The sequence below is a fragment of the Capricornis sumatraensis genome, chromosome 1 (assembly GCF_032405125.1).
Source record: "Capricornis sumatraensis isolate serow.1 chromosome 1, serow.2, whole genome shotgun sequence".
Lineage (NCBI taxonomy): Eukaryota > Metazoa > Chordata > Mammalia > Artiodactyla > Bovidae > Capricornis > Capricornis sumatraensis.
Window position 1 is genome coordinate 45222771 of NC_091069.1, and position 15530 is coordinate 45238300.

The window sequence follows — 15530 nt, forward strand, 5'->3', positions numbered from 1 at the left end:
TTCAAAAAAATTAACTTCCATGCACAAAACACCATCTTAAACAAAGTACACCTAAATTATAAAATTAAATTGATATAAAACAGATTATTCATATATATGTGGAAATTATAATCCAGGATCTTACTTTTTCTAATAGCTAATACTGCTGTGAAGGAATAATTACAAACTACTCCTGTAAGTATGAATTTATCAGTTCAATAAAAGTAACAAGTACCCATAGTATACATAGTCTGTTGAAAAAGAATTTATTAGGAATATAAATAAGTTACTCTTATTTACACCCCCATGATTACAATGAACAATGTATTATTTTTAACCAATGTTCCTCACATCACTTAGCTGCCTGTTGCAGAGTGGTGTGGCTGCGTTGGTATGCTGCTTATTCCCTGCCTTTAAAGCTGCATCTCTTCTTGCTTGCTCAAGCAGAACTCTTGCTCTTTCTTTGAGTTCTTCTTGCCTGGATAACATTCGATGCTTAAAAACAAAGATACAGAATTAGAAGCCAAAACAAATAAAACCCCTCAAACCCATGTAATCCATTTGTGTAAACTAATCAATAGTTATACAATCCATCAAAATAATACAGGTCAGGAATAAGACTGTATCAATAGTTTTGTGAGATTACCTGTAGAAAATACTAATGCTGATTAGAAACTGTATCTTTACTGGCTAAAACTGGGTTAATTAAAATTACATTTTTATTAGAACACAGTCTCACAAGGTATAAAGTCCATACACATATTATATGCACTGTTAATCACAGTATGCCTTTCATGGATCACAGCCTGGTTGTGGCAAAGGGTCTTGCCTAACTCAGTGAGGCTATGAGCCATGCCATGCAGGGCCACCCAAGATGAATGGGTCATAGTGAAGAGTTCTGACAAAACAAGATTCAATGGAGAAGGAAATTGCAACTCATTCCAATATTCTTGCCTGAAGAACCCTATGGACAGTATGAAAGGGCAAAAAGATATGATGCTGGAAGATGAGCCCCCAGGTGGGAAGGTATCCAATATAATAAAAGCAGAAGGAAATTACTAATAGCTCCAGGAAGAATGAAGCAGCTGGGCCAAAGAGGGAAAAAAACTCAGCTGTGGATGTGTCTGGTGGTAAAAGTAAAGTCTGATGCTGTAAAGAACAATACTGTATAAGAATCGGGAATGGTAGGTCCATAAACAGGAGATGGCCAAACAAGAGATGGCAAGAGTGAACATGGACATCTTAAGAATCAGTGAAAAAAATGGATGGGAATGGAAAAATTAAATTCAGATGACCATTATATTTACTACTGTGGGCAAGAACACTTTAGAAAAAGTGGGATAGGCCTCACAGTCAACAAGAGTCTGAAATGAAGGACTTGGTTGCAACCTCAGAATGAGAGAATGATCTTGGTTCATTTCCAAGGCAAATCATTCAACATCATACTAATCCAAGTCTATGCCCAACCCACTGATGCTGAAGAAACTGAAGTTGAATAGTTCTATGCAGACCTATAAGACCTTCTAGAACTAACACACAGAAAAAGAGATCTTTTTCATCATAAAGGATTGGAATGCAAAAGTAGGAAATCAGGAGACATCTGGAATAACAGGCGAGTTTGGCCTTGCAGTAGAAAATGAAGCAGGGCAAAGGCTAACAGAATTTTGTCAAGAGAACACAGTGGTCATAGCAAACATCATTTTCCAACAACCCAAGAGACGACTCCACACATGGACATCACCAGAGGGTCAACAATGAAATCAGACTGATCATGTTCTTTGCATGGAGAAGCTCTACACAGTCAGTAAAAACAAGACCTGGAGATGACTGTGGCTCAGATTGTGAGCTCCTTATTGCAAAATTCAGGCTTAAATGGAAGAAAGTAGGTAAAATAACTAGGCTATTCAGGTATGACATAAATCAAATCTCTTATGATTATCCAGTGGAGGTGACGAGTAGATTCAAGGGATTAGATTTGGTAGGCAAGATGCCTGAAGAACTATGGATGGAGGTTCTTAACATTGCACAGGAGGCAGTGACCACAACAATTCCAAAAAAAAAAAAAAGAGAAATGCATGAAGGCAAAGTGGTTGTCTGGGGAGGCTTTAAAAATAGGTAGGAAATAAGTTAAGTGAAAGGCAAGGGAGAAAGGGAAAGAGATACCCATCTAAAGGTAGTGTTCCAGAGAACAGTAAGGAGAGATAAGAAGGTGTTCTTCAATGAACAATGCAAAGAAATAGAGGATAACAACAGAATGTGAAATACTAGCAATCTCCTTAAGAAAACCAGAGATACCAAGGGAACATTTCATGCAAGGATGGGCATGGTAAAGACAGAAATGGTAAAGATCTAACAGAAACAGAAGAGATTAAGAAGTGGCAGGAATACACATAAGAACTATACAAAAAAGGTCTTAGAGACCTGGATAACCACAATGGTGTGGTCACTCTCCTAGAGCCGAACATCCTGGAGTGTGAAGTCAAGTGGGCCTTAGGAAGCATTCCTATGAACAAAGCTAGTAGAGGTGACAGAATTCTGAGTAATATCAAATCCTAAAAGATGATGTTGTTGAAGTGCTGCAGTCAATAAGCCAGCAAATTTGGAAAACTCAGCAATGGCCACAGAACTGGAAAAGGTCAGTTTTCATTCTAATCCCAAAGAATGGCAATGCCAAAGAACATTCAAATTACTGTACAATAGCACTCATTTCACATGCCAGAAAGGTTATAGTCAAAATCCGTAAGACAGGCTTCAGCAGTACGTGAAAGTAAAACTTCCAGAAGTACTGGTTTTCAGAGAGGCAGATGAACCAGAGATCAAACTGCTAACAATTGTTGCTGCTGCTGCTAAGTCGCTTCAGTCGTGTCTGACTCTGTGCGACCCCATAGATGGCAGCCCACCAGGCTCCCCCGTCCCTGGGATTCTCCAGGCAAGAACACAGGAGTGGGTTGCCATTTCCTTCTCCAACGCATGAAATTGAAGTCACTCAGTCGTGTCCGACTCTTAGCGACCCCATGGACTGCAGCCCACCAGGCTCCTCCATCTGCGGGATTTTCCAGGCAAGAGTACTGGAGTGGGGTGCCACTGCCTTCTTCGTTGGATCATGGAGAAAGCAAGGGAGTTCCAAAAAAACATCTAATTCTGCTTCACTGACTATGCTAAAGCCTTTGACTGTGTGGATCACAACAAACTGTGGAAAATTCTTAAGAGGTGGGAGTACCAGACCACCTTATCTGTTTCCTGAGAAATCTGTATGCCGGTCAAGAAGTAACAGTTAGAACTGGATATGGAAAAACTGTTTTCAAGTTGGGAAAGGAGTATGACAAGTCTGTATATTGCCACCCTACTTATTTAACTTCTATGCAGAGTACATCATGTGAAATGCTGAGCTGGATTAATCACAAGCTAGAATCAAGATTGCTGGGAGAAATAGCAAAGTGTATATATGCAGATGATATGACTCTAACTGTAGAAAGTGAAGAGGAACTAAAGAATTTCTTGATGGGAGTGAAAGAGGAGAGTGAATTAGCTGGCTTAAAACTCAACATTCAAAAAACTAAGATCATGACATCTGGTCCCATCACTTCATGGCAAATAGAAGGGGAAAAAGTGGAAGCAGTGACAGATTTTATTTTCTTAGGCTCCAAAATCACTGCAGATGGTGACTGCAGCCACGAAATTAAAAGAAACTTGTTCCTTGGAAGGAATGCTATGACCAACCAAGACAGCATATTAAAAAGCAGAAACATCACTTTGCTGACAAAAGTCCATATAGTCAAAGCTATGGTTTTTCTAGTAGCCATGTATGGAAATGAGAGTTGGACCATAAAGAAGGCCTCAGTGTTGAAGAATTGATGCTTCTCAATTCTGGCGCTGGAAAAGACTCTTTGAGAGTCCTGTGGACTGCAAGAAGATCAAACCAGTCAATCCTAAAGGAAACCAACCCTAAGTATTCTTCGGAAGAACTGTTGCTAAAGCTGAAGCTCCAAAACTTTGGCCACCTGATATGAAAAGCTGACTCACTGGAGAAGACCCTGATGCTGGGAAAGACAGAAAGCAAAAGGTGAAGGGGGTGGCAGAGGATGCTGCTGCTGCTGCTAAGTCGCTTCAGTCACATCCAACTCTGTGCGACCCCATAGATGGCAGCCCATCAGGCTCCGCCATCCCTGGGATTCTCCAGGCAAGAACACTGGAGTGGGTTGCCATTTCCTCCTCCAATACATGAAAGTGAAAAGTGAAAGTGAAGTCACTCAGTTGTGTCTGACTCTTTGCGATCCCATGGACTGCAGCCTACCAGGCTCCTCTGTCCATTGAATTTTCCAGGCAAGAGTACTGGAGTGGGTTGCCATTGCTTTCTCCGGCAGAGGATGAGATGATTAGATAGCATCATTGATTCAATGGACACGGATTTGAGCAAATTCCAGGAGACTGTGGAGGACAGTGGAGTCTGGTATGCTGCAATCCATGGGGTCACAAAAAGTAGGACATGACTTAGCAACTGAACAACAAATCACAGTATAATCTAGAAAAAACAGTTTTTAAAGTTCCCAGTTTTATTTTTATACTTGTATATAATTGATAACAAGATGTCTTCCAAATTAGGATACTGATAAATTTTAAATACCTATGGCAGTTTTGTTTTCTTTTTCTATTTATTTTTTAACTGAAGCATACTTGCTTTACAATGTTATGCAGTTCTTTAAATTCTTGACTATGAAATGTTTATAGAAAATGCAAAGCTATCAAATTTTTTAAACTTATTTTTTTATTGAGAGATAATTGATTTACAGAATTTTTTGTTTTTGGTCAAACCTCAACATGAATCAGCTATAGGTATACATATATCCCCTCCCTTTTGAAACTCCCTCCCATCTCCCTCCCCATCCCACCCTTCTAGGTTGCTACAGAGCCCCTGTTTGAGTTTCCTGAGCTATACAGCAAATTCCCGTTGGCTATCTATTTTATTTCCATACATCTCACCCTCTCCTCCCCTCTTCCCATGTCCATTAAGTCTATTCTCTATGTCTGTTTCTCCACTGCTGTCCTGTGTGTGTTAGAAATATTTATCTTACAATATTTATCTTTCTTTCTGACTCACTTCACTCTAAGAATTTCTAGGTTCATCCACCTCATCAGAACTGACTCAAATGTGTTCCTTTTTATGGCTGAGCAATATTTCATTGTGTATATGTATCACAACTTCTTTATCCATTCATCTGTCGATGGGCATCTAGGTTGCTTCCATGTTCTAGCTATTGTAAATAGTGCTGCAATGAACACTGGGATATGTGTCTTTTTCAACCCTGGTTTCCTCAGGGTATATGCCTAGGAGTGGGATTGCTGGGTCATATGGAGGTTTTATTCCTAGTTTTTTAAGGTATCTCCATAACGTCTTATATAGTGGCTGTATCAATTTACATTCCCACCAGTAGTGCAAGAGTGTTCCCTTTTCTCCACACCCTCTCCAGCATTTATTGTTTGTAGACTTTTTGATGATGGCCATTCTGACCGGTGTGAGATGATATCTCATTGTGGTTCTGATTTGCATTTCTCTAATAATGAACAATGATGAGCATCTTTTCATGTGTTTGTTAGCCATCTGTATGTCTTCTTTGGAGAAATATCTGTTTAGGTCTTTTTCTCCCTTTTTGATTGGGTTGTTTGTTTTCCTGGCATTGAGTTATGTGACCTGCTTGTATATTTTGGAAATTAATCCTTTGTCAGTTGTTTCATTTGCTATTATTTCCTCCCATTCCGAGGACTGTCTTTTCACCTTGCTTATAGTTTCCATTGCTGTGCAAAAGCTTTGAAGTTTAGTCAGGTCCCATTTGTTTACTTTTGTTTTTATTTCCATTACTGTAAGAGGTGGGTCATAGAGGATCTCACTTTGATTTATGTTATCGAGTGTTCTGCCTATGTTTTCCTCTAAGAGTTTTATAGTTTCTGGTCTTACATTTAGGTCATTAATCCATTTTGAATTTATCTTTGAGTATGGTGTTAGGAAGTGTTTTAATTTCATTCTTTTACATGTAGCTGTCCAGTTTTCCCAGCACCATTTATGGAAGAAGCTCTCTTTTCTCCATTGTATATTCTTGCCTCCTTTGCCAAAAATAAGGTACCCGTAGGTGCATGGGTTTATTTCTGGGCTTTCTATCTTGTTCCATTGGTCACTGAAATTGAAGCTGTGATCAAAAATCTCCCAAAAAACAGGACCAGATGGCTTCACAGGAGAATCCTATCAAACATTTAGAGAAGAGCTAATGCCTATCCTTCTAAAACTCTTTCAAAACATTGCAGAGGAAGGAACACTTCCAAATTCATTCTGCAAGGCCAACATCACCCTGATACCAAAGCCAGAAAAAGACAACACACAAAAAAGAAAACTACAGGCCAGTATCACTGATGAACATCGATGCAAAAATCCTCTACAAAATTTTAGCATACATAATTCAGCAACACATCAAAAAGCTCATATACCATGATCAAGTTGGGTTCATTCCAGGAATGCAAGGATTCTTCAATATATGCAAATCAATCAATGTGATACATCACATTAACAAATTGAAAGATAAAAACCATATAATCATCTCAATCAATGCAGAAAAAGCCTTTGACAAAATTCAGCACCCATTTATGATTAAAACTCTTCAAAAAATAGGCATAGAAGAAACCTACCTGAACATAGTAAAGCCATATATGATAAGCCTACAGCAAATATTATTTTCAATGGTGAGAAACTGAAAGCATTCCCCCTAAGATCAGGAACAAGACAAGGGTGTCCACTTTCACCACTATTATTCAACAGAGTTCTGGAAGTCCTAGCAGTAGAGTCCTTACAGTAAATACTATAATTTCAATCTATGCCATATTCCCCTCATGGGGAGAAATTTTTATGTACTGGGGTTTTTAACTGGAAGTAATGATGGGACTGAAAATGCCAATTGCAATGCAACTAAAATATTTGAAGAAAATGCTATAGATGGGAAATATTTTAATTTGGCACTATACATCTCAAGAATGACATTCTTACTAAATGCAATACTGAAATATGACTTATTCTGTAAATATTGTTTTTATAGGTTAAAAACATTTTTATTTGAAAAGCTAACATTTTGTATTCTTAAATCTTGAAATTGGGATTTATTTATAGGTTTAAAATATAAAGTGAAAAGCAGGTGTATTTCAGTTTTTTCTACAATGGGAAATTATACTTCATGTTTAGTCATTTGTAAAGTGTTCTATGAGTACAAAAAATTCCATGGATAGAGGAGCCTGGTAAGCTATAATCCATGGGGTCCTAAGAGTTGGACATGACTTAGTGACAAAACCATCACATGAACACAAAGAGAAAAAAAAAAAGAATAACTATTTACTACATTTATGTATTCGTCATTCTCACTTACCTGGACTGTTTTTGCAGAATGATCTGCATGATTTAAGGTGGGTCTATCAGCATCTGAATCAGACTCTGCCTGCCTCAGGGAAGTTCGTTTTTTCTTTGCAAGGTCTGCATCTCTATTGTACAGGTATCCAAGTTTAGGAGTGGGAGATAAACTTGGTTTTTTGACAGATGATTCAGGATCTGATCTGCATTCTACGGGTCTGGAATTATCTAATTTTTCTTGCTCCAAAGTACCACTGATGTCTAGATTCTGAAGCTTTTGCTCATCTGTCTCCTCGCAAATAAAGGGTGGAGACACATCTTTCTTCTTATCACTGACGTAAAAGTCACTTAATTCTAAAGTCTCTGTTTTCAATAGTCTCTTCTTGCCTAATGAAACTTGTGCGTGGTTTGAATCTGTATTGTAACATATTCCAGGGTCATCGGATCCTGAAGTCCTTCCTGAGCTCTGCTGGGACTTCTGGGGTTCTGTGTCACTTTTAGTCCTGCGACAGTGCGGAGAAACTGTGTTTGGACTGAGGTGATCCTCAGGAGTCTGATGTTCACTTTCTGACTCTCCAACCCCACTATCATTTACAAATACAGAGTCGTCCTGGGGTGTGAAGTCGACCGCTCCACTGGGAGGCTGCTGCAGTGGAGGCTCCCGTTTCAGGTCACTAAGCTCTGCATAAAATTTTTCCTGGTCAACAGAACTATTTGTATCTGTTTCATAGTTTCCAACTTTATACGTGCTTTTACTGCTGTTTTCTTCTATTTGAACAACATTCAGTTCTTGGCCACTGAAATGTGCCCTTATTTGATAGAGATAGGTCATAACAGTCAGTTTGTCAGGAATTGCTAATAAAACCATATCAGAAGGCTCCAGTAGTCGTGAAATTCCAATGCTGGCAAACCCATCATATGCCTTCAGAGGAAAGAAAAACAGAAGATATATTGAAGAGTTAAGACAATCCATACATTTTAATTTTTTAGAAGAAACTTAAAACATCACCACTATCCTACACATTTAAAAAACAGCAGAAACAGCAAAATAATAGATGTTAACTAGACTTATTGTGGTGAGCATTTCACAGTGTATATAAATATCAAATTATTAAGTGGTACACTTGAAATTGATATAATATTATATGGTGATGATACCTCAAAAAAAGTTTAAAGAGAACAAGCAAAAATGAGAGTTAAAAATTAAAAATAAAACCTTAGATTGATTTTTGTGATAAAAAAAACTAAAGTATAAGGAAATAATGAATCATCTGGAGCTTTGTTATTCCTACCAACCTCTTTTCAGTGATCATGTAATTGCAGTGATTTGTGACGATAAAGTACGGGTTGATATTCCAAAAGAACTAACTCTTAGATTGCCTGGTATAAAATACAAATAACTGCTATTTAAGTCTAGAAACAGAGAAACATTTTTTAAATGCCCAATTAAGATTTATTTTCATGATGAGAAGGGTGACTGCATTTTCACTCTATCCATTTTGGAAAGAATGAAATGTTTTGAGTAGGACAACCTAGTTTAGAATGTGAGGCTGCATTGTATTACTTTTGTTAGCCTTTAAATGATGGTGGCACATCAGGTTTTTCTAGTTTTGAACAATCAAAGCTGTTTCTCAATTTACAATTAATTATTACTATGCTGAACTAACTCTTGAAAACAACACTGTGTTGCTAGGAAGCACTAAAAATACGGCTAAACACTGAGGTATACTGTTGGAAAAAGTAAGGACCTTCTAGCTATATTCTTGCTTTGGGATGTAAAATGTCTAGTCTTTGTAACAACCTAGATATAGGATAGTAATTCAAAGTTTTTCTAAAAAGAAAGTTTAGGAAATTATGTAACAACTCAGAAGGCATTAGTCTTTTGAACATACATGTTAAAGTGCATTTCTACCTCTGAATTTAATCCTTGTATTGTATTCTTCCTATAGCTTAATAAATATTATGGAGTAAGTAAGAAAGAAAATGAAAAATAAACTGTTATATTAAAACCTCTTCAATTTTCACAGCACTATGTTTTATAATATAGATACCTCAAAATATTGGCTCAGTTGGTATGCATGTTTGGGCCTGTTCGTTATTTTACATGTTTTAGGAAAATTAAAGTCATTTTCTTCTTCACGCATCCTGACAACTTGATTGACAGACATCAATTGCAGGCCATCAGGAAAAGCACCACAGGCAGTATTCTAAACATTTTCCAATTATCTAAAACACTCACATACTGGTTAAGATCAGATGTCAAAGGTAAATACCTTGTTTATTCAGCACTTTTTACAGACCTGGGAAAATGATTTGCTTCCTTGTGAGGAATCTCCTGCTGGTGTTTTGCTTCATGTGGCAATTCATTTTATGCACACTAATTGCAGTTAAAAAACATTTAAAAACAAACCAGGTTTCTTGTAAGTGAGGTCAGGACTTTATGAAGGAATTTTAACCTCTTCTGCAATGGTCAACCATCTACTGTCTTAGCTGTTGGTATGTATAGGAAAAAAGGCCTTTCACAGAAAATTGTCTTATTCATTGTTAAATGTTATTTAATTGGTAAGGAGTCACTGCCAGTTATGTTATGCATCTGCCTGCATGGAACTTAAGACAAAAGCATTGTTTCTTGTCCTGTTTTAAGTCCAATTAAGGGCAGATGGGGTTATCGGGAAGTACCATGTGAAGTTGGAAATAAATCTGCAGGTAGCAACTGATACTCAATGTAGATATCAGGTAAGAAGTTGCAAAGTGATGAAAAGGAAAGTATAACAACAATTATGTACTGAATTGTGCAGTGAATAGGATCAACTAAATTAAAATTCTTTCAAAAAGCTATAATTATCTGCCCTTTAAGATTTGAGAAGAAAATTTTATGGGATATACTTCTCTTTGTAGTAATATGTAAATCCAAAGTATGGTCATCATTATTAAGTTTCTGAAAAAAATAACATAAAGAAGTATAACTTATGCCCTAATGAAATTCCTCATACTCTTTCAAAATATATAACTAGGTAAAATAAAAACTGTTTTTCAAAATTTTAAGCAGTAACTTGAAAGCTTCATTTTATAAAAAATAATAATGGTTTCTTTTATAATGGTCTTATCTGCATTTAAATGAGTTTATTCAAATACAAGAAAATGCAGGTAAAGAACTGTCTTATTTTAGGAAACAGTTGTCTACTGTATCCACGGGGATTGATTCCAACACCCCCTGCAGATAACACAATCTAGGGATGCTCAAGTCCCTGATGCAAAATGGTGGAGTACAGTTAGCCTTCTGTATCTGAGGATTCCACATTCACAGATCCAGTGGGCTAACCATATAAGTTAACTGATGAAAAACAAGGCATTTGGCTTTAATAGACACAAGTTCCTCAAAATCATATAAGAAATAATTCATGACAATGACTTATTTTGATGCATGATTCCTATAAAGAAAATTATACTGACTTTTAAAGATTACCTTTTCTGGTAGCATATTTCAATTTAAAAAAACTGATTTTAAATGTATTTCTCTAAGGCCAGCATCATGCATTTGCAAATAAACAAGAATTTTTTAAATGGAAATATAAATTTTTGGCTTTAGAGAACAACACAAGTAAGAAAAAATTGATTTAAATTATCATCTGTTGATTGAACTTCTATCAAGTTTCCCTTTATAGTCTTTTTATCACTGGTGGTTTTAATTATTTAAAGTAAATTAAAACGTTTAACCTAGAGGTTATTAATCACTTTGTCCCATTAATTTTTTGGGCAATGAATCCCTTCTCAGAATAATGCTTTAATGTGCATAAAATACATATGATTACAAAATAAACCAATTATTGAAAAATAAATATTTGAAACTATTATAGGAAATGGAATTTGAGAATCAATAAACGTACTTTTTATGGATGTACCAACTACTACAATTATGACGAAGTGATGAGCTTAAAAGGTAGTTGTAGATGTTTGCAACTGTAAAGTGATATGAAAACATCTGAGATTCTAAAGGTGAAAGAGTCTCTGTTGCTGCTGCTAAGTCGCTTCAGTCGTGTCCAACTCTATGTGACCCCATAGAGGGCAGCCCACCAGGCTCCCTTCTCCCTGGGATTCTCCAGGCAAGAAACACTGGAGTAGGTTGCCATTTCCTTCTCCAGTGCATGAAAGTGAAAAGTGAAAAGTGAAAGTGAAGTCGCTCAGTCGTGTCCGACTCTTAGTGACCCCATGGACTGCAGCCTACCAGGCTCCTCTGCCCATGGGATTTTCCAGGCAAGAGTACTAGAGTGAGGTCTCAGGCATAGCTAATACTACAGTGATTTGTTATGTCTAAATTCACAGTGGTATGTCTAAATTTATAACAGAAGAAAATGCTACATTTCAGTTAAAGAATTGAGAAAATAAATTTTCCCCCCAAGGCATGGTTGAGGATCCCCTCAAGTCTATCCATAGCTCTTGCTCTAAGACAATACTTTTCAGTTGAAGAATTCAATTCAGCAGAAAAAAAAACATTAAATGAGTACCTGCCATATGTTGAGGTAGGTGCGTCTTCCTTTCTTACATGCGGCACACACAGAAAACTAATATTGTGCTATATTTTGGGGATACAGAGTTAAGTCAGCCTGCAGCCACAGTCGGCTGGCCCAAAGGGCTCTAAGCCACTCAGCCCTATGCAGCTACTCTCAAGAATGAAAGGATCAACATTTTCCCCAAACCAATTGGGAAGCTCTGACCTCAGTACATTAGTTATGTGGAAAAAACTGTACAGTTTACCAGAAAAGGGGAGGGGGGAAGTGGGAAAAAAAAGAGAAAAGAACCAGTGTTCATATCTTGTCGCCTCTGGGAACACATGCATTCTTTTTTGCACACTCATCACGCTCCTGCTTTCATCCCCTCCCAATGGCTTTTTCTGAACTTGCAGCACAACAGTTCGAGGTGCACTTTTTAAAAGCTAAATCTTGCTAAAAAGCTAAATAAAAGCAACATGCCTTAACAAATATTTAACAGTTAATGAAGCTCTTACGCACTATTATCATCTGATGCCAGGCTGGCATTTGTGATTTTTAAAGGCCATGACAAACTAGAGTAAACCATGCATCCTACTTGAACTGCAGGAAACAGACTACCTTCTGTGAGCTATAGTTAGGACCTGACAAAACAACCTCACTTTCCCCAAATTAATAAAAGCCTGCAGAGGAGGCAAAATTGAAACTATGCATTTTTTTCCCTTTGGCAATTCTTACCTTTTTGTTGTTCTCTTTAATGTCTTGAGGATTCAGAGACTTGTAGTCACTGAGGGAGAAAATGGCATAGTAGGTACATACAGTAATTGATAAAAACAGCTGTTTTTACAACAAACTGAATCTTAAAATCTGACATTCAGTAACATCAAAGAGTAACTAGCAATTTCACAGGAATTCAATCAACAAAACTAATAGAGTGGAAAATTAAGGAAACAAATAAATAAAAACAGTGATTACAAGTTCCAATGCCTGAAGCTTTCCATTTAAAAGAGAAGTTAAGGCAGGTGACCAGCAACTAGTCTTGACAACCAAATTCATCATGAGGTAATTCTTTGTTGTCAGCATATAAACAGCTACAAGCTTATTTGTCTCATTTTAATAAACACACAGTTTTCATAGTAACTTGAAGTCTGTTTTTTATATGAGATTAAGGAAAAAAATAAGCTCTTTGGAAACAGAAAAAAATGTTTTTCAGCATCAAGAAGGAAAAACTGTTCTGAGATATGGGTAATAAAAAAAAATCAAGTATTTCAGGACACATGATAAATTAGTCTATGCTATTATTTAAAAAGAACTGTTATTAGCAAAATAGTTATAGGAATGGAAAGTTTTTCTACTTACATTAAATCTGGTCTAAAGTGGTGTAATATTGCACAAAAAGATAAACCATTCCTCCACGATGTAGTAAAATTGGTGATTTTCACTCCCCGATAGTTTTTTGTAATTTCTTTGCACCAAACAAGTAATGACTGACTAGCATTCGGCTTTCGTCCCAAAACAGGACTTGGTATAGGACTTGGCTAGAAAAGAAGAAAAGAGGAAAACATTAAAATAATTTACTGGAAAATGAAAATTAACATTAATTGACCTAACCAGATCATTTGAACACTTTGATGTCAGTTTAGGTCCTTCTAAAGTGTCACTTCAAGACAACTGTAACCTCTCAGAAAGGAGACATGAATCTTAAGCTATTATCTTCAGCTGTAGCCTATGGTGTCTGCCTGACAGAGAGGTGGATAGGCAAGATTTTAACCCTATACATAAGAACAGGCCAAGAGCTACACTGATGGAAATATTAAAGTATTTAAATATTTTAGGCTAAATATCTATATAACTCTCAAATCCTAAAAAAAATTTTCCCCCAGTGCAATCATCTACAACTGTAGTTCTTTTCTGAGTAGATCAAAAATAATGTATTTTGAAGTCTAACTGTAGCATAAATTGCTAGTAATGGAGAGATCAAAATAATAGTTTTTTAAAATACTGTTGTCAGGAATTCCCTGGTTAGGACTTGGAGCTTTCATTGCAGGCACCCAGTTTGTTCCCTAGTCAGGGAACTAAGATCCACAAGCCATAAGGAGAGGCAAAAAAATATATATACAGTCATCATATTAAAAAGCAGAGACATTACTCTGTCAGCAAAGGTCCGTCTAGTCAAGGCTATGGTTTCTCCAGTGGTCATGTATGGATGTGAGAGTTGGACTATAAAGAAAGCTGAGAGCCGAAGAATTGATGCTTTTGAACTGTGGTGTTGGAGAAGACTCCTGAGAGTCCCTTGGACTGCAGGAAGATCCAACCAGTCCATCCTAAAGGAGATCAGTCCTGGGTGTTCATTGGAAGGACTGATGTTGAAGCTGAAACTCCAATACTTTGGCCATCTGATGCGAAGAGCTGACTCATTTGAAAAGACCCTGATGCTGGGAAAGATTGAAGGCAGAAGGAAAGGGGACGACAGAGGATAAGATGGTTAGATGGCATCGCCGACTCAATGGACATGAGTTTGGGTAAACTGCAAGAGTTGGTGATGGACAGGGAGGCCAGGTGTGCTGCTGTTCTTGGGGTCGCAAAGAGTCGGACACAACAGCAACTGAACTGAACTGAATCATATCCATTTTAGTGGAGTGATAACCATATTCAAACCTACTTCTTATCTAGATTTAATGATGGCAAAACAGATTTAGAGTTATTACAGACATCAGGGGTTGACAGACATCAGGGGTTGATAGCAATAGCACACATTAGTATGTAATTTGGATTTGCTCAAAGTATCTTTGAATTAGTGATGACTACTTTTGAATATTATTAGGTCAGTTAGATGCATGGGAGTATGGAGCAGTGCATTTTAAATCTTAAACCATTTATTTGGTCTTCCCCTCTTGTTCAGATACTTAAAACAACAATGATGACAGCAAAACAGAGACTCAAAATAAGATTTTTATCCTAAGCTTTTTTTATTCTTAAAACCATTTTCTTTTATTGGTGACAATCATATTTTCTGATGGTAACTACTGCACTCATCTCACATGCTAACAAAGGAATGCTCAAGTTTCTCCAAGCAAGGCTTCAACAGTATGTGAACTATGAACTTAAAGATGTTCAACCTGGATTTTAAAAAGGCAAAGGAACCAGAGATCAAGTTGCCAACATCCGTTGGATCACAGAAAAAGCAAGAGAGTTCCAGAAAAACATCTGCTTTATTGACTATGCCAAAGCCTTTCACTGTGTGGATCACAACAAACTGTGGAAAATTCTCAAAGAGATGGGAATGCTAGACCACCTTACTTGGCTCCTGACAAATCTGTATGCAGGTCAAGAAGCAACAGTTAGAACTGGACATGGAACAACAGACTGGTTCCAAATTGGGAAAGGAGTACGTCGAGGCCATATATTGTCACCCTGCATATTTAACTCACGTGCTGAATACATCATGTGGAATGGCAGGCTGGATGAAGCACAAGCTGGAATTAAGACTGCTGGGAGAAATATCAATAACCTCAGATATGCAGAAGACACCACCCTTATGGCAGAAAGTGAAGAGGAACTAATGAGCCTCTTGATGAAACAGAGTGAAAAAGCTGGCTTAAAACTCAACATTCAAAAAACTAAGATCATGGCATCCAGTCCCATCACTTCATGGCAAATAGATGGGGAAACAATGGAAA

The 15530-nt window shown here is 37.1% G+C and overlaps 1 protein-coding gene across 8 annotated transcripts in view; it reads right to left on the reverse strand.

Annotated features, from left to right (window-relative positions):
• The window catches only part of EHBP1 (EH domain binding protein 1), a 349564-nt gene that overhangs the window by 90059 nt on the left and 243975 nt on the right, over positions 1–15530 (reverse strand). For 6 of the 8 annotated variants that reach the window (XM_068988993.1, XM_068988985.1, XM_068988969.1 and 3 more), the window contains 4 exons: positions 13210–13388; positions 12589–12637; positions 7383–8285; positions 331–474 (listed from right to left, as the gene is read on the reverse strand). In XM_068988993.1, the coding sequence (XP_068845094.1) occupies positions 331–474; positions 7383–8285; positions 12589–12637; positions 13210–13388 (1275 nt within the window). The remainder of the gene's footprint in view (positions 1–330; positions 475–7382; positions 8286–12588; positions 12638–13209; positions 13389–15530) is intronic. The other 2 variants (XM_068989010.1, XM_068989001.1) reach the window with 1 other exon arrangement.